General features: G+C 33.4%; 1 protein-coding gene across 3 annotated transcripts; it reads left to right on the forward strand.

Moving 5' to 3' along the window:
• Window positions 1-13,789: 13,789 nt before the first annotated feature.
• Window positions 13,790-18,934, forward strand: LOC115716355 (protein HIGH CHLOROPHYLL FLUORESCENCE PHENOTYPE 173, chloroplastic). Of its 3 annotated transcripts, none has more exons than XM_061115334.1 (17): window positions 13,790-14,021; window positions 14,269-14,537; window positions 14,630-14,756; window positions 14,879-14,929; window positions 15,065-15,199; window positions 15,341-15,364; window positions 15,495-15,606; window positions 15,793-15,918; window positions 16,016-16,065; window positions 16,350-16,508; window positions 16,601-16,696; window positions 16,785-16,900; window positions 17,016-17,139; window positions 17,370-17,483; window positions 17,598-17,678; window positions 17,798-17,962; window positions 18,701-18,934. In XM_061115334.1, the coding sequence occupies exons 1-16, from the start codon at window positions 13,962-13,964 to the stop codon at window positions 17,942-17,944; spliced, it is 1,791 nt and encodes a 596-aa protein (XP_060971317.1). In that variant the 5' UTR covers window positions 13,790-13,961; the 3' UTR covers window positions 17,945-17,962; window positions 18,701-18,934. The 3 variants fall into 3 exon arrangements, with proteins under 3 accessions (XP_060971317.1, XP_060971318.1, XP_060971319.1); XM_061115335.1 differs by having other exon boundaries at window positions 13,806-14,021; window positions 14,269-14,502; window positions 14,598-14,756; XM_061115336.1 differs by lacking the exon at window positions 18,701-18,934 and having other exon boundaries at window positions 13,868-14,021; window positions 14,269-14,502; window positions 14,598-14,756; window positions 17,798-18,079.
• The last annotated feature ends 599 nt before the right edge of the window (window positions 18,935-19,533 follow it).

Genomic DNA, 19,533 nt, shown 5'->3' on the forward strand with positions numbered 1-19,533 from the left:
GCTAAAAACCTAGCTTTCTGATGAGACCTTTTCCTTCTTCTTCTTCCACTTCAATTTCGAAAAACACTAAGCCTTTCTTCACAAATATTATTCAGCCATTAGTGATTGAGTAAGTGCCCACACACATCAAGTTGGTCCTCAATCATAGTATGTAAGACTGTGAAGAATCCAAACACAAGGAAGGAGTTTCGGGCTCAAATCTTGGTGATACTCTGCTATAGAAAGGATACAAGGGTTAGAGATCTGAGCGAAAGGAGTCATTTAATTCCACTGCAAGCCACTGTAAGGTTTCTTAAACTTTATGTGTTTATTTACATTGTTTTAGAAATTCGTATTAGGATGTTAAAAACATACATGGTAGTAAATCTAGATCCTGGTAAAATAATTCCAACAACTGGCCTCAGAGCCATGGTAATGATTCACTTTCATGAAATATGAATTAAAACGATGTTTGTGTTGATTTGGATAGTTTCATGATGGTTTATGTGTTTATATGATGAATGTATGTGTTTTACGAAAATTTTCCATGAAAATATTTTATTTGGATTCCTTGTGAAAAATTAAGCAACTTTCGTTTGTACGGAATTCGATTTCGATTAAAAACGAGAAAGTTATGAAGGTTTGAAAATTGGATGTCCATGGGGTCGAAGCTTGGTGCACGCACGCACCAGGAGCTTCGGACAAGACCCCTTACGCGCGCGGACAAGGGACACCAATGCAGTCTGAAGCCGTGTGCATTCAGACACGGACCCTGTTGTCCGCCCGAGGGAATCCTGAACCTGCCGGGTTTTCCTGCACATGCACCCTGCATCCTTTCACTCCCGGGCACGGAATGGGCTGCTTGCAGCCTGTTTCGTGGGCAGCTGGGAGATTTCCCCAAAAAGTGCGATTTTTGTGATTTTTTCCACAAATTTCGGTTTTTTCAATTTTCAAACCCCAAAATTAAAATAAAATATACATTTTTTAATATATTTAAACTTAAATATCATTTTTAAATTAATAATATTTATTAATAGATTATTATTAATCTTTGATATTTTTAGGTTTAAATTTAAAAATTGATTATTTTATTTTTTAAAATTATGGTTAGATATAAAAATTTGTTAATTTCCTTAATATTTATATATTATTTAATTATAAGATCATATATTTTAATATTTGACATATTTTAAATTAAATGATAGCCTTATCTTTTAATTTGAAATATTATATTAAAATTATCTTATATGATAAATTAAATAATTAATAAATTTTAAATTAACCTAGATATTTTTATAGATATTCTAACCATAATATTTTTAATTTCAAAAATTTGTTATTTTGTTAAATATTTAATTGTTCATAAATTATAAGTTAAAAAAAATGATATTTTACTATTTTATATGATTTTACTTATTAGAAATTTATAAATTATATTTTAAATATTTAAATAACTTAGATATTTTTGTAGAAATTTGAATAATGCTTAATTTGAGATATTTTGACATATAATTAGGATAATTATTATTTATTTATTATTTTATTCTTAAAATAATAATTATCTAACCACATATATTTTAAAATTGGTTTATTTTATTATTTTAATTTTATTAAATTATAAGATTAGAAAATGATTTTGAAAATATTATTTTTCAAATCATTTATCTTATTTGATATTTAATTTAATTTGATAAAATAATTCAAATAAACATAGAAATTTTAAATTAGTTTTTCATTTTGGAATTTTAAATTTTGATGAGATTTGTAAAGTCCTTTTTTGGCAAGTTAGGTGACAAAATAATTTTTCCTTTTTATGGTAAGATTGCTATGCATTAATTTTCGAAATCTTACCTCTTTTATTCGGTTTGTAGTTGCCATTTTCCTTGTTTGGAAAGTTGCACTTTCAGCTGAACTTTCCTTTGTTGAAAACTTCTCAAAAGAGAAGGAATTCTCTTTTGGAAAGTTGTCTTTTTTAGGGAAACTTTGTTTATTGCCTTTTCCTTATTGATTTCGATTGTATCTTGATACAATCAGAATATCTAATCTGTTTTTGGCAGGAATCAAGCATTGAAAGAAGATCGGTCCCGATTTTAGTAAGTTTCCGTTTCTCGCGTATCTGCTTCGTCAAGAACCGAATCCGATGTACAGATCGTGTTTGTTTTTGGAAAGTCTTTGTACAAATGCTAATTCGATCTTGTGGTTGCCTCTTTGGTTTCTATGATCTATAAATGTAGAGCTTTAGAGAGCAACCATTCGAATTACCTCTTCCATTATTCATTTTCTACATTTATCTTTTGAGAGAAGAGAGTCTTTCTTTGTTTTGTGAGAGCCTAGTTGTTCATCTAGGTTCTAGTTGTTCTATTTCTGTTCTTACTCTATCCTAGAGGTTGTGAAGAACTACTTGACTGAACAAGTGATTGGTCTTCGGGAGAAGACTTGATAAAGCCTTACTTCGGGAGGAAGTAAGCACTTGGTCTTCGGGAGAAGACTTGTTGAAGCCTTACTTCGGGAGGAAGTAAGCACTTGGTCTTCGGGAGAAGATTTGTTGAAGCCTTACTTCGGGAGGAAGTAAGCACTCACACTTCAAAGTCGAAGGGAGTTCGGGCTTGAAGGTGTTTCAAGAAGTCAGATTCATAAAGTGGATTACAAAGGATTGCGCAATTCTTTGAGGGAGTCTAAACTTGTTTAAGTCAATTGTCTTTGTAATTTTGATACTTTATTAATTGATTTCATTCTCTCGGGCGTGGCCCCGTGGACTAGGAGTGTTCGGGAGAACACCGATACCACGTATAAATCTCTTGTGTCAAGTTATTTATTTTTCTCGCAAATATTTTATATTCTCGCCCGTTCGATTCTGCTGTAGCGAATTACTTTCGCCGCCGCAAACGCGTACGGCTTTTATATTTTCGTATATACAATCGACATTTGCAAAAACACGGTTTTTCAATTGGTATCGTAGCGGGACACTAAACTCTTAGTGTGGTCCTATAACGTTTTTGTTAGAATGTCATTTTTTGCAGAAGGAAGTTCTATTTCTAGACCACCGTTGCTTAATGACTCTAACTATCCTTATTGGAAAGTTAGAATGAGGGCCTTCATCAAATCTCAAGATGAGAAGGCGTGGAGAATGGTTCTATCAGGTTGGTCTCCTCCAGTTGAGTCGATTCTTCGGGTAATACTATTATAAAATGCGAACCGGAATGGTCTATTGAAGATGATAAATTATCTCGCCTACAATAGCAAAGCCTTGCATGCTATCTTTAATGGTGTAGGTGAGGGTTACATTAAACTTATATCATCTTGTGTTTCTGCTAAGGAAGCTTGGGAGATTCTTCAAACTCAGTTTGAAGGAACTTCTGATGTGAAAAGATCTAGATTTATCATGCTTCAAACTAAATTTGATGAGCTTAGAATGTCTGATAATGAAACTTTAACTGAATTCTATGAAAAATTATCTGACATTGCTAATGAATATTTTGCTCTTGGAGAAAAGCTTGATGATTCTGTTCTTGTGAGAAAAATTGTTAGAGTTCTTCCGTAAAGGTTTGATACTAAACTTTTGGCAATGGAGGAAGCTAAAGATTTTAGCACTATGAAAGTGGAAGAATTGATGGGTTCCTTACGTACTTTTGAATTAAATCAACAGATTAAACAAAAGGACAAACCCAAATCCATTGCTGATAAAGGTAAAAGTATTGCTTTGAAAGTTGCTGATAATGAAAATTCTGATAGTGAATGTGATGATGAGATTGCTTTATTAACTAAGAATTTTCAGAAATATATGAAAAAGATGGGAAATAAAAAGAACATATCAAAAGGTTCAATAGGTAATACTTTCATTAAACCTTCTGTCTCTAACAAAAAGGGAATTCGAAGTAAGGGAATGTGAAGGTTTTGGGCATATTCAAGCTGAGTGTGCAAACACTTTGAAAAAGAATAAGAAAAGTTTCAATGTCACTTGGAGTGATGATGAAACCGAAAGTGATGAAGATATTGCTGAAAATGTTGCCCTAACCTCTATTATGACTAATGTGTTGTGTGATTCACAGGTGAAAGCTAGATTGGTATGTCTGAATAATACCACCAAACAAGAGGAATCAGATTCAGATGGGTCTGAAATCTGTGAAGAATCTCTTGCTGAATCATACAAAGTCATGTATGAAAAATGGATTCAGGTTGCTTCTGAAAATAGAGAGTTGAATAAATTGAATAAAAAATTGTCTCATCAGATTGAAATGTGTGATTTGAAAATAAAAGAATATGAGACAAGTTTTTGTGATAAAGATGAAAAAATCTCTCTATTAAAGAAGGAACTTGAAAATTTTAAGAAAAATGTTCAAATGCTTAACCCTGGATCTTCTATTTTTGAAAAAGCTCAGAATGCAGTCGAGAGGTTTCGCAGGCCTTGGTTCTAATGGAATGGAAAGTTCTGGAGTCACGAAATTTGTAAAATCTAGTGTTCCAACGAATCACCTTGAGGCTACAAACTCTGCCGTAACAGTTTCACAGCCTGTTACAGCAAGAACAGCTTCTGACGCTGCAAAATCTCCAGGACTTTTAAAAAGGGTAAGATCTCAGGTAAAAAGTTTTATTCCCATTTGTCATTTTTGTGGTAGAAAAGGACATATCAGACCTAAATGTTTCACGTTGAACAATCTGTTTAAAATAAATTATTTTGATAATTTGAAAAAATCTCAAAAGAAACATAAAGGTTTGAAACAAATATGGGTGAAAAAGAAGTGTCTAGCTGGTTTTTCTGATAAAACTGCTGTATCTCAAATGTGGTATTTTGACAGTGGTTGCTCTAGACATATGACAGGTGACAAGGATTTTTTGACTAACATTCGGCCTATGCAATGTGGAGAAGTCACTTTTGGTAATGGCCTATCTGGAAAAGTTGTTGGTATGGGAACTCTAAATTTTGAAGGGTTACCTAAACTGAAAAATGTGATGTTAGTTGAAGGACTGAGGGCTAATTTACTTAGCATCAGTCAAATCTGTGATCAAGGGTTTACTGTTTCTTTTGATAGTGATCATTGTTATGTTCTAAATGATGACAATGAATGTATCTTGCAAGGATTTCGATCCAATGATAACTGTTACACTCTAACCCCTGTGTTTACTTGTCACTCAGCTATCAACAACACCACACATCAGTGGCATGCCAAGCTTGGGCATATTAATTTTAAAAACCTGAAAAAATTGTCAAATGCAGGTATTGTTCGAGGTCTTCCCAAGCTTGGTAAGGAAAGTGAAGGTAAGTGTGAACCGTGTCAACTTGGGAAGCAATTAAAAATCACTCACAAGCCTCGTGAAACCGATATCAATACCTCAAAGGTATTGGAATTGCTTCACATGGATCTTATGGGTCCAATCCAAGTTGAAAGTTTGAATGGTAAACGATATATCTTTGTGTGTGTTGATGATTTCTCTCGTTTTACTTGGGTAGATTTCTTAAGAGAAAAATCTGACACTTTTGATGCCTTTAAAACTCTTTGTCTGAGATTAAGAGTTGAGAAAGGTTGTAATATTGGGAAAATTGTTCGAATTCAAAGTGATCATGGTAAGGAGTTTGAAAATTCTGTGTATGATGATTTTTGCAAGTCTACAGGTATAACTCATGAATTTTCAGCTCCCAAAACTCCTCAACAAAATGGAGTTGTTGAGAGGAAGAATCGAACATTGCAGGAAATGACAAGAGTGATGTTAAATAGCAAGAAGTTGACAAAGCGCTTATGGGCTGAAGCTATTAACACAACTTGCTACATAATAAACAGAGTGTTTATTCGTCCAGGTACCTCAAAAACATCTTATGAAATCTGGAAAGGTAAGCGCCCCAATGTAAGTCATTTTCATGTTTTTGGATGTGTGTGTTATGTCTATAGAGATCGTGAGCATATTGGTAAATTTGATGCTAAAAGTGATGTTGGTGTGTTTATTGGATATTCCTTAAACAGTAGAGCTTATCGTGTTTATAACATGAGAACTCAAACTGTTTTGGAATCACCTAATGTGGTTGTTGATGATTTTAGAGATTTTTCGGAAGTTTTCCACGAAGCCAAGATAGATAGTCTCATGGATACTCCTCCGTGTTGTAACAGCAGATCCTGATGCAGCAGAACCCATTGCTGATGCTGCAAAGGACGAATCTGCTGCTGCAACTGAAACTGGAGAACCAGAACCGTCTATCTTGACTCATCCAAACATCATCACTGACTCTATTCAGAAAGAACCAAGCACCAGAGTCAAACTGAATCATCCAAAAGATCTCATCCTTGGAAATCCTGAAGAAAGCATGGTAACTCGCAGAAGGTATATTAATTTAATCAGCTTTCTTTGCTTTGTTTCTCAATATGAACCGAAAAATGTGAAGGAAGCCATGACCTTTGAGGAATGGCTCAATGCAATGCAAGAGGAACTCAACCAATTTGTTCGCAACAAGGTATGGATTTTGGTCCGAAGACCAAAAGGTATAAATGTTATTGGAACAAAGTGGTTGTTTAAAAATAAAAGTGATGAGTTCGGTACAATTGTGAGAAACAAGGCTCGTTTGGTGGCTCAAGGGTACACACAGGTAGAAGGTATTGATTTTGATGAAACTTTTGCTCCTGTTGCAAGATTAGAATCAATTCGTTTACTTTTGTGTATTGCTTGTATTCTGAATATTAAATTGTTTCAAATGGATGTGAAATCTGCCTTCCTAAATGGTATTTTGAATGAGGAAGTTTATGTTGAGCAACCAAAAGGATTTGAAGATCCTCAATTTCCAGACCATGTATACAAACTTGAAAAAGCTTTGTATGGTCTGAAACAAGCTCCTCGAGCTTGGTATGAAAGGTTGACTCAATTTTTACTTTCTCATGGCTATCACAGAGGTAGTGTGGATAAAACTCTTTTCATCAAACATATAAAATCTGATTTTATCATTGCTCAAATTTATGTTGATGATATAGTGTTTGGTTCTACATCTAACCATGAAGTGCAGGTATTTGTTGATCAAATGAAAAGTGAATTTGAAATGAGCATGGTTGGTGAGCTTAATTTCTTTCTGGGTCTTCAAGTGAGACAAATGGAAGGAGGTACATTTGTATCTCAAAGCAAGTATGCTAAGAACCTTGTCAAGAAATTTGGCCTTGAATCGGCTAAGCAGGTAAGTACTCCTATGAGCACCACACTGAAATTAACAAAAGATGAGAATGGAGTAAAGGTAGACACTACACTCTATCGTAGCATGATTGGAAGTCTTTTGTATTTAACTGCTAGTCGTCCTGATATATGTTATAGTGTGGGAGTGTGTGCTAGATATCAAAGTAATCCTATGGAATCTCATGTATCAGCTGTGAAAAGGATTATTAGATATGTTAATAGCACTCCTGATTATGGAATTTGGTACTCGAAAGATACCAATTCAAATCTTGCTTGTTTTAGTGATGCAGATTGGGCAAGGTGAAATGCTGATGATCGAAAGAGCACAAGTGGAGGGTGTTTCTTTCTTGGGAATAATCTAGTATCTTGGCATAGCAAGAAACAGAATTCCATCTCCTTATCCACTGCCGAAGCTGAGTACATCGCTGCTGGCAGTTGTTGTACTCAACTATTGTGGTTGAAACAAATGTTGATTGATTATGGGTTTGAATTGGGTGTTTTGACTATTTTTTGTGACAATACTAGTGCCATAAATATTTCCAAAAATCCTGTTCAACATTCTAGAACAAAGCACATTGACATAAGACACCACTTTATCAGGGAACTTGTTGAAAATAAATCATTGCAATTAGAATATGTTGATACTGAAAAACAATTAGCTGATATTTTCACAAAGGCCCTAGATGCAAGTCGCTTTGACTCCCTCAGAAAGTCTTTGGGAGTTTGCATTGTTTAATTTTATTTGTTCATAATTCTTGTACAATAGTGTTATGTGATTCATCTCTAGCTCTTAATCTTCTATCATTGTATTTTGACAAATCATGTTTATGCTTTTGGAATATAATTAGTTAGGATCTCTGTCTGATCATACTTTGTGATGTTGTGTTAAAAGGTTCATGTTACTCTTTATTTGTGTCTAGGATTAAATAATGTTCTTATACAGAGTTGAGCAATTTTTGTTTCAGACTTGTCAGGCCCCTTGCTGGAATAGAGCTACCCATACTGAGGTGTGAAAGCCATCTGATGAGTAAGCTGGAACATTGTAATTAGCAACTATGATGAGGATGCACTACCATAGAAAAGGGCTACCTTCAGTATGGTGTGAAAGCATCCAGTTGCGGGATCAAATTGAAAAAGGCAAAAATGAAAAATCTTGCCAAGGACAATGATCCTATTTTCACTGCACACACTTATGTCTGACAAGTGTGTTCAATTCTGTAAGTCTCCTCTATTAAAATTAAATTGATAATCCTGGTACACAATTTTCAGTAACATGCATATCTTTTTCCTTAACATCAATTAGTATGATTATTTCATGAGATACTAATTAGTTATTTTCCTTAAAAGCATAACATGTATTTTATTTTGTCAATTGTTAATGATATTTGATTTCTTTGCTTGATTCGAATCACATATATTTATTGTACACATTGTATTTTATTTTCGGTTTTAATTAAAAAAAATAAAAAAAAGAGGGAGGCGTGTGACTTGCTTCATGGGTCAAGAAAATCTTGTGCATAAATGGTAAGTATCAACATTCATTCTTCTTTGAGTTATTTTTGATATGTTTCCATTTAAAGAATGATCTTTTATATGGTAATGTGTCTTTAATCTTGAAAGATTGACTTATTTTTGGAAATATTGTTGGTAATTCTAGTTTCCTTTTATTTTATTTGTTTTTTTTTAAAAAAAAAAAGGGGAAAGAAGTTGCAAGGAGTGGGCAGTTTCCTTGTGTAATCGTGGGCTGGTGGTTTCTCAAATATGTTGAAATTGATTTCCTTTTTGCTAAACTCTCCCATGTTTATTTCAACCAATTTTTGTCATTCTCTCTCACCACCTACCCGATTCTATTTCTTTGTCTCTCTTGCTTGTTTTTTGTTCATTGTCTCTTTCATATCAAAATGGTGAGAACAAAGAACCTAGGGCATCCCAAAAAGGAAAATGGTGGAATCTAAACAAGCCCCCTCAAATGCTCTTCTTGTTGCTCCAATCGTCTTGCTGCCATGGAGGAGGTTCAGCAAGAGATGTTCAAGCAGTTGTCCTCATTGATCAAGCTTTATGGGGCATAAGTTTTCTTTCTTTTTGTTTTTGTTGGACATATTTCTATATTTTTATTTCTTTTTGTCTTTGGCCCTTATAGATAAACAAAAAGGGGGAGTAATTGTATACTCAACTGTCTAGGGGGAGTTGAGGTTTGTGTTTGTGTTCATCTTTGGTCAAAGTTAGCTGTTTATTTTGGTTTAATGTTGTGCTTCTCAGGGGGAGTTTTTATGTTTATTTTGCTAACTTTGTTTTGTAGGTGTTTGTTAATTAATAATATTTTGATTATCTAAAGTGCCAAAGGGGGAGATTGTTGGGTCCTTTTTTGGCAATTTAGTTGTCAAAATATTTCTTTAATTAATGTGCATTTTATTGAGCATTCAATTTGTTTTTATCAACTCTAGACCCTTTTTCCAGGGGGAGTTGTGGTTTGTTAGTACTTGTGAACTTAATGTTTCTTAATATTTAAAGTTAGCATGCTCCTTGTTTTTATTGTGATATTCGATTGTGTTACTCAGGGGGAGTAGTATCGTTTGCTCTTGCTAACTTTGCACTGCAGGTACTTTATGGTAAAAAATTATTTTGTTCATCTAAAGTGCCAAAGGGGGAGATTGTAAAGTCCTTTTTTGGCAAGTTAGGTGACAAAATAATTTTTCCTTTTTATGGTAAGATTGCTATGCATTAATTTTCGAAATCTTACCTCTTTTATTCGGTTTGTAGTTGCCATTTTCCTTGTTTGGAAAGTTGCACTTTCAGCTGAACTTTCCTTTGTTGAAAACTTCTCAAAAGAGAAGGAATTCTCTTTTGGAAAGTTGTCTTTTTTAGGGAAACTTTGTTTATTGCCTTTTCCTTATTGATTTCGATTGTATCTTGATACAATCAGAATATCTAATCTGTTTTTGGCAGGAATCAAGCATTGAAAGAAGATCGGTCCCGATTTTAGTAAGTTTCCCGTTTCTGGGCAGATCTGCTTCGTCAGCAACCGAATCTGATGTAGCAGATCGTGTTTGTTTTTGGAAAGTCTTTGTACAGCTGCTAATTCGATCTTGTGGTTGCCTCTTTGGTTTCTATGATCTATAAATAGAGCCTAGAGAGCAACCATTCGAATTACCTCTTCCATTATTCATTTTCTACATTTATCTTTTGAGAGAAGAGAGTCTTTCTTTGTTTTGTGAGAGCCTAGTTGTTCATCTAGGTTCTAGTTGTTCTATTTCTGTTCTTACTCTATCCTAGAGGTTGTGAAGAACTACTTGACTGAACAAGAGATTGGTCTTCGGGAGAAGACTTGATAAAGCCTTACTTCGGGAGGAAGTAAGCACTTGGTCTTCGGGAGAAGACTTGTTGAAGCCTTACTTCGGGAGGAAGTAAGCACTTGGTCTTCGGGAGAAGATTTGTTGAAGCCTTACTTCGGGAGGAAGTAAGCACTCACACTTCAAAGTCGAAGGGAGTTCGGGCTTGAAGGTGTTTCAAGAAGTCAGATTCATAAAGTGGATTACAAAGGATTGCGGCAATTCTTTAGAGGGAGTCTAAACTTGTTTAAGTCAATTGTCTTTGTAATTTTGATACTTTATTAATTGATTTCATTCTCTGGGCGTGGCCCCGTGGACTAGGAGTGTTCGGGAGAACACTGATACCACGTATAAATCTCTTGTGTCAAGTTATTTATTTTTCTGCAAATATTTTATATTCTGCCTGTTCAGTTCTGCTGTAGCAGAATTACTTTCTGCTGCTGCAAACGTGTACAGTTTTTATATTTTCGTATATACAACTGACATTTGCAAAAACACGGTTTTTCAAGATTTTTAAGGTTGGTGTTAACAACCCTAAATTTTTCAAAATTTAGTTGGTTAGTTTAATAAAAATAATAATAATTTAATTATATTAATATCTTATTTCACAATCTGTTACATGGACATTGTTTGTTTATTTATATTATTTATTCAAAAAAAAATTTAACAAATCTATTATTTATTTGATTTAAATTGTTATGATTAACTTGTTAACAGATCCAATGATTTGATTTTAATCATAGTCCAATTGTCAATAGATCCTATAAATAATTTATAACATGTAAATTTTATACTTCTTTCATCTGTGTAAACCTAGTAACATGACAGGGCCCATCCAAATCATTTGACCTGTGTGAGCCTATATGTTTGCTTTTGGGCTTAGATGCATATAGGAAGCCCCTTTAAGTTTTAAGTAATTAATTTCACTTATGTAATTTTATTTAGGCTCAATTAAAATTGGGCTTATTCAATTAATAACAATTATTTATTTAATGGTTAAATATATCTCTTTTGGGCCTTGTGTGAGAGTTATTAGGGGCCAATAGTAGTGGGTACGGCATAATGAACCCAGCTCTCCCTCACATGAACCACCCCAATTGTGAAGGCTCATTTGCCTTATTTAAATAATTGTATTAGGTCAATTATATATACCCATAAAAAATAAAATAATGGATGTTACATAAAAGCTAGACAAGCTAGACAAGAACACTCACTAGCAGTTATGCGAGTACTCAAAGTTTCAGCTACTAAATAGATAAAAAGTTTTGGCTACGAAATAAATAAAAGCTAGAACAGAAATATAAAGGGGACAATAGAATTATAGTAGTTCAGTCAAAGCTCGGTCGACTTAGTCCACTTCTGGTAATAGTTTTTAGCTTAATTTATTAGATTCAGATCATCCATTTATATAAAAAGCAAGTGTTCATTGAGTTTACACAACCAATCAGTTAGGATTGTTATTACAATAATTACACAATTTAATGAATAAAAAATGTTTAAAGGATATATGTAAGAACAATTTTGTCTGTTCGTCTTAATTGCAATAATGTGTGCGACTTACTAAGTCGCAACTTGTCCATTCGTATCCTAACACGCAAGCTCACAGATTATGTGGTGTTGTACTCATATAATAGGCCTTCAGGCTTATTTAGTTGAATGTCTCGATCACCTTGGATTGCATGTTGGACATTCCTTATATCGACGGCTTAAAACATGCGAGTTCTTTAGCGAGTCCTCGAACACATTAGTCATATATAAAGAAGTGATCTTCACTTGTTGCAAAGAGATATTCTTGCTCATCGCATACAATTGATATGCGCAATTAGTATCAACTTCTCTCGGTCTTGCTTATCTTTTAACTATAAGTGTAGCGTGCAACTACCGACTAGGCCCTGTCTCGGTCGCACCGTCTCGCAAGTTTCGATTATGCGAGGCTAACTCTTCGAGAGCTATTCTATTGACACATCATCCTTTTCCTTTGGGAAATGGGTCCATATGTCAAATTTTCACGAGACTGTACTTGCATTTCTAGACAAAAAATTTGACAATACCAATATATATACATAAATATTATATATATAAACACATTCTTAAATCTCCATTTTTACGCAAGAAAAGTCAATCATTTTAAAATGATAGATAAGCATTCGTAAACATTGAAATATATATACATTTTCAAAGAATAAATACCACCACTCCAACCATCATCGTTGGTCACTATTCACCACCATCAACAATAATACATACAAATAGGGGTGTTCATCAAACCGTTCAAATCGTTCGCACCACACCGCACTGCAAAAAAATACAGTTTAAAATTCTTTGCAATGCGGTTGCGATTTGAATTTTTTTTAAACCGCGCGGTGCGGTTTGCGGTTTTGAATTGTTAATATGAAGTTCAAACCGCACCACATCACACATTATAAAAATACCAACTTTTATATTTATTTAGTCCAATATGTGAATGTCCAACCTAAAATCCAATAATTATTGTATTGTTGAAACTTATTTTTTTTTTTTCATATTTATTGTCAAGTCTTATAGTATTTTTGACAAGTGTTGCTCAAGGTTTATTGTATTTGTAATAATTTGGTTATTTGGTAATAGTCCAAACCGCAGAAATCGCAAAAACCACACCACACCGCACTATTTTTTGCGGTGAGGTTTATAATTTTGCAGTGCGAGTGCAGTTTGGAAAATTAAAAAAAAAAACCGCATATATGGGCTGGTTTGAAAAAATGGTCAAAAACCACACCACTCGTACGGCGAATACCCTTACATATAAATCATCACCACCACCATTAATTTACCATATAAATTATTGTTGGGTGTTCAACTAAGTTTAATATTAATTAAAAATAAGAACAATTATGAATATATAAAAATAGACAATATATTTATTGTATGAAATTTTGTTGGAAAAGTACCTAAAAATAAATTATCTCAAAATTAACAAATAGTGTCTAACGTCCCAACAATACTAATACAAAATAACATTGATAAATTAATAACCTCAATGTAAATATGCTTTTACTGACGGGTTAGCAAACTCATGTGTATGCGGAAATTTATTTGTCGTACATCACAAATTTACAAATCTTAATATCAAAAAACAATTCCTTTTTATGTTAATTTTGATAATTATTTTAATTTTTTTATATATATAAGTATTTTTAATTTTTATCTGATATATTTTTTTATCTTAATATTTAAAATATTTTTTATTTTTATTTAATATATATTTTTTAAGAATATGACAAAAAAATAAAAAATTAAATGAGATGGCTTTATGAGATTAATTTTACTGGTTTTTTATTTAGTGTTGTAGTTGTAGAGAGAATACTGTGCATAGAGTTGGGTTGGTATTTGTGTGGTCTAAATTAACTTTGTACTAAATATCAGTATTCAGCAATATAGATATTAGATTAGACAACAAAAGTAACTAATACTTACGTAACCTCTCTCACCATTTTCATATCATTCCCTATGTAAAAAATAATAATAATAATGGATTGCTCTCCAGTTAAGCTTCCTTGTTCTCTATCTTCTTCCATCCTCCATCTTCAGGTGAACAAGAAATTGTTTATCTTTTCATTATTACTTTTGTTTTCTTAATTTATGTTATGTACTTTTCAATTGTTATTATTATACGAAACATTAGTTGATGAAGAACAATAAAGTAGCATATGATTTTGTTGAGTATATAAGGCAATTGGCTATATTTTGTTTTGGGTTAGAAGATCATCAGCTTTGGGATGTGGGTATTATGAAATGAATCTAATTATGTGTTTTGAATAATCAATTGTCATTGCAGGGTTCTTCATCACATGTTTGTAGAAATCACTCCATGTCCTTGCCACCTGTTAATTCATTTCTTCAACTTAGTCATAGAACAAACTCATATCTTCACAAACAAAATTCAGGTTGTGTCTCTTCTAGGTTTTATAGAGGGTTGATAATTACCTCAGAAGCACAAAAGCAAAATTGGGATTTTGGTAGATTCTTCAAAACAATATATTTCTTTAACGGGCCTCCATCTCCTGCTAAGGTGGGAAACAGTTTCTCTGTCAAATCCTCTTTTAGGTAACCATGAAATCTCTCTAATGCTTCAACTAACAACGATTCATTTATTAATGTGTTTAGTTCTTTGAATTTCTAATCGAGAAACTATCCAGCCCATCACCTACTACTCCAATTCAAATGGAAAGCTCTGGCATTGTGTTAGTAGCTGGAGCTACTGGTGGTGTTGGTAGAAGAGTAGTTGACAACTTGCGAAAGAAAGGTGTGCCGGTTCGAGTCTTGGTAAACTCTTTCTTCCTTTTGGTGATAATTAGCAAGTTACCTTATCTGTGGTGATTTTGATAATCTTTGATTTGAAGTAGAGCTGCTTATGTTTTCTTTGATTGGTGTTTATATTTGTATAGGTGAGGAATGAAGAAAAGGCAAGGAAAATGTTAGGCCCGGACATTGACTTGGTGAGTGAAAGTTACTGTTTTTGGGTTAGTTATTGTTAAATCTTGATGAAAATTAGTCATCACAATGTCCATTTTGTTCATTGTTTGAGTCCATTTTGGCATAAATTAACATTATCCTTCTCAAAAAAATGGTAGGTTGTTGGAGACATTACTAAGGAGAGTACTCTTGTACCTGAATATTTCAAAGGGGTGAGGAAGGTTATCAATGCTGTTTCTGTTATTGTTGGACCAAAAGAAGGAGATACTCCTGACAGAGCAAAATACAGCCAAGTATGTTTCCAAAATTTGGAAAAGTTTGGATTGAGATTTTTGTAGATTTGGGGTTTAATAAAAATTGCATTGCTGTGTGTTTTCTTGTTTCATTTTTCCCCTATTTTAGTTGTATGACATCTTAATATTTTGTGGTAACAGGGAATCAAGTTCTTCGAACCAGAGGTGGCGTTCTCATGTCCTACTTTGTAAATTTTGGATTGAGCTTATTACTAAATAGGAAACTTCATGACTTAAAACTGTTTTTTCGTACAAATCGAGCTTATTGAGACATTGTTTTTACTGCGGAATGCAGATCAAGGGGGATTCACCAGAAAAGGTGGAGTACATTGGGATGAAAAATTTGATCAATGCTGTGAAGGGGAGTGTTGCTGTTAGAAATGGTAAACTGATATTTGGATTTGAAGGTATGTTCTTCCATGCTGCTAGATAACCCTTACTATAGCTCTAATGCACAACTAAGCCATAAAACAAAGCAAGACTTTTTCTTTTAATATATTAAATTGTGAAATAAAAGGTATTATCTGCACTTAATTTTCCATAAATTATGTTTAAACTCAAATTATTTTTCCCTGTCATGTCATACTTTGCAGATAATATTTACAAGGAACTTGCCTGGGGAGCTTTGGATGATGTTGTAATGGGAGGTGTTAGTGAAGGTGCATTTCAGGTAGATGCAAATGGTGGTGAAAGTGGTCAACCAAGTGGACTATTTAGAGGTTTCTCACTACCTAATAAATTCTCTTATTTCTATAGTACTGTCTTTTTTACTTTTTTAATTAAATCTTTTATACTTATATGCCATGTCTCATTCAGGTATAGTCTCAACTGCAAACAATGGTGGCTTTTCAAGTATCAGAACAAAGGTACAGCAAAGATCTTCCCTTGTACATAATTGGACTTGACCCAATAATTTGTATTTAAAGCAAATGCAAATTTAAAGTTTTTGCAGTTGCTCCATTCATATATGGGAAAAAAATGTAAATAAAAGAAAACAACATGCTTATATGAATCTGATTTTCCAAATATCGAAATTTGATTACAATAACAAGTAGTCTATCTGCATTGAATCTGTTTGGTGCAGTTATATTTTTACTTTTCTTCTATTTATTCCATTTTGTTGTATTAATCCATCTCTATTTCTAATTAGAACTTTTCAGTACCTGAGGATCTCTCTGCTTATGATGGTTTGGAGCTGCGCCTGAAAGGAGATGGTCGTCGTTATAAATTTATTATTCGAACTAGCACTGATTGGGATGCTCTTGGTTATACAACAGCTTTTGATACTGTAGAGGGCCAGTGGCAATCAGTGAGTAACATCATGACCTATTGAATACAGATCAGTGAGGTATACAATAGATAACATCGATTTCTCATCTGTTATTATGTTTTCTTTTCCAGGTGCGGTTGCCATTTTCTTCTTTGAGGCCTATTTTTCGAGCTAAAACTGTCTCAGATGCCCCTCCATTCGACCCAACTAATGTTTTGTCATTTCAGGCATGTCTCTTTGCATTACTAATTATGCCTTTCTTTCCTGCTTCAAGATCTATGAGATGGTTTTGTTATGACATTCCAATCATTGCAGCTTATGTTCAGCAAGTTCGAATATGATGGAAAACTAAATCCTACATTTGTAGAAGGCGCCTTTCAGCTTCCAATATCGAGCATTCGAACTTATATAAAAGAGCCTTTAACTCCCAGGTACAATAATGTCTCATGTTGAGGTTAACAAAATGCCTGAGTGAAATTTATCTTTTATAACTTTTCTGTTCAAAATTGCTCATAATATTGAATATTGATTTAATGTTTCTTGTAGGTTTGTACATGTGAGCTCAGCAGGAGTTACTCGACCTGACAGACCAGGTCTTGATCTAAGTAAACAACCACCTGCGGTCCGCTTGAACAAGGAATTGGATTTTATCTTGACATTTAAGTTGAAGGTCTGTAGTCTGAACTCAATGTATGCTTTCATTGTTTGAATTTCATCCTTTTCCTTGTGATATAAAATCAAAAAACAAAATAAAAATGGGGAATGTTCAGAAGAGATAACTTGCTGTCTTGAAAAGCTGGGATTGGCTACTGTAATTCTTTGGGGACAGTTAATAAAATCTTCATCTCCTTTCTTTCTCTGTTGTTGTTCATTTCTTTCTAATTGTTGAGTTTGCAATAGGGGGAAGATTTGATAAGGGAAAGTGGTATACCATATGCAATTGTGAGACCATGTGCCTTAACTGAGGAGCCTGCTGGAGCAGATCTCATATTTGATCAAGGAGACAACATAACGGTACATTAATAACGATCATATTTACTGTTCTTTTTCTTCTCTGAATGAGTAACACTGTTAAACAAGCATTTGGTTATGGTAATTGGTCACATTTGCTATGCTAAATGTTATCAGGGTAAGGTATCAAGGGAAGAGATAGCTCGTATTTGCATTGCCGCTTTGGATAGCCCATACGCGTGTGACAAGACGTTTGAGGTTCTACTCTTAGCTCCTCAAGACATTTTTTCTTTGCTCCACTTGATAAGATAAATTGCTGGTATTTTTGATTACCTAACAGTTAGTTACACTATGGAAATTTTCTATCTCCTTTACAGGTAAAGAGTGTCATACCATTCAGCGAGCCATTTACAGTGGATCCCGAGAATCCACCACCGGAGAAGGACTATGATGTTTATTTTAAGAACTTGAAGGATGGAATCACAGGAAAAGAAATCCTAGAACAGACTCCTTTACCGGTCTAATGCTCAAACACATCTCAGGTCTATTTTTCAACACTAACTTTATAAGTACGTTGGAAATGTTCATAGTTATTGAGGTTTTGTAATATTCAAAATTGCTTTAACTTCTGTTTTGAATTCTACAACACAAACTCAACATACACAACCATGCACACAAACAAAGAGATTAAACCAGAAATGAAATCAAGCAAGTTGAGAACATAATCAAATGGAAAAATAAAGAGACAAGACAAAGAATTTATCTTGGTTCGGATCTCAATGTGAGTCCTACTCCAGCTCTCCCCCAATGAGAAATTGACTCTCAAACCACCAAGGTTGAGCTGCTCGAGACACCATGAATGCCATGGTTCTTCATCTTCATATAAGTCTTCTTCTTTTACTCTCTTTCTCACACAATCTCTCTTAAAATGAGATTACAAGGTACTATATATACTGGTTAGTAAAGGTCACAACCCGAGCTAACTAACACATAAAACACACTCAACTAACTAACAACCTTAACTAACTTCCTAACTAACTCTTCCAAGAAAGGAAAGAGTGATCTAAGACTAATTTTCTGTGGATTACAAACCGCAACTTCTTTATGCTTAACAAAGAGTTGTTGAATTGAAGCATGCATATTAGCTAATAACGCTTTAAACTGGAGTTGTTTGCTTGACACTCTAAATTAGTTAGTATAAACATTAAAAAAAGGTTAAATTTCTGTTAACTGCGCAGCCTAAGCTTTCACTGAAACACTTTTTCTTGCTCTGACTGCAGGAGTACTCGTAATTGAGAAAATAGCAGACGTTGCGAATTCAAACAATCCATCAGCTGAAAAAGTTGTAGATTTGTGTTAGAATGTTTGTGTAACACATCATGTTTCAGAAAAGGGAGAGCTTTGCTTCATGTAAATCCATAATATGCACAGTACAGTTGTTTCAATAAATGTATATAAGGCTATACAAGCTCTTTGTTTACATTTTTAATAAAAATATTAAATTTTGCATCAAATTTTGTAATTGTGTATTGAAACACAATACTAAAAATTGAGGTAACTTTTTGTGTAGAATATATCACAATTTTTATATTTCTCATTAGAGATAGTTTAGTATGTTAGAGAAATAATTATAGCCTAATTTTCTTTGACAACAGTTATGTTATGCTCAAATTGATAAAGTATTCATTTTAACATTGATGTAAGCATGTTTGATATTAATTTTGTTTTTGAATTTTTAACATGAGAAGGAGAGGGCAAGGCACATGCTGAATAATAACATTTTTGTTGATGATTTAAATCTAAAATAAAACTAATGGAATCATATAGGCTCCCTATATACATATATAACTTTTTTTTTTTTTTTGATGTAAACGAATGGAGTTCCTATGCATGCATTCTCTCCAGAGGAAAAAGAAAAAAAATAAAAAGAGGTCCAATACCTCAATTAAGAATTTAAATCAATTTTGTAAAGTCCTTTTTTGGCAAGTTAGGTGACAAAATAATTTTTCCTTTTTATGGTAAGATTACTATGCATTCATTTTCGAATTCTTACCTCTTTTATTCGGTTTTTAGTTGCCATTTTCCTTGTTTGGAAAGTTGCACTTTCAGCTGA

Source organism: Cannabis sativa, chromosome 5 (assembly GCF_029168945.1).
Source record: "Cannabis sativa cultivar Pink pepper isolate KNU-18-1 chromosome 5, ASM2916894v1, whole genome shotgun sequence".
Taxonomy (NCBI): domain Eukaryota; kingdom Viridiplantae; phylum Streptophyta; class Magnoliopsida; order Rosales; family Cannabaceae; genus Cannabis; species Cannabis sativa.

Excerpts from the sequence above, each read along its gene's own strand:
- LOC115716355 (XM_061115334.1), top strand. The coding sequence starts at position 13,962 with ATGGATTGCTCTCCAGTTAAGCTTCCTTGTTCTCTATCTTCTTCCATC. Across the intron at positions 15,200-15,340 it reads ACAGAGCAAAATACAGCCAA|GGAATCAAGTTCTTCGAACC; the intron begins GTATGTTTCCAA and ends TTGTGGTAACAG. Across the intron at positions 17,140-17,369 it reads TCTTGACATTTAAGTTGAAG|GGGGAAGATTTGATAAGGGA; the intron begins GTCTGTAGTCTG and ends AGTTTGCAATAG.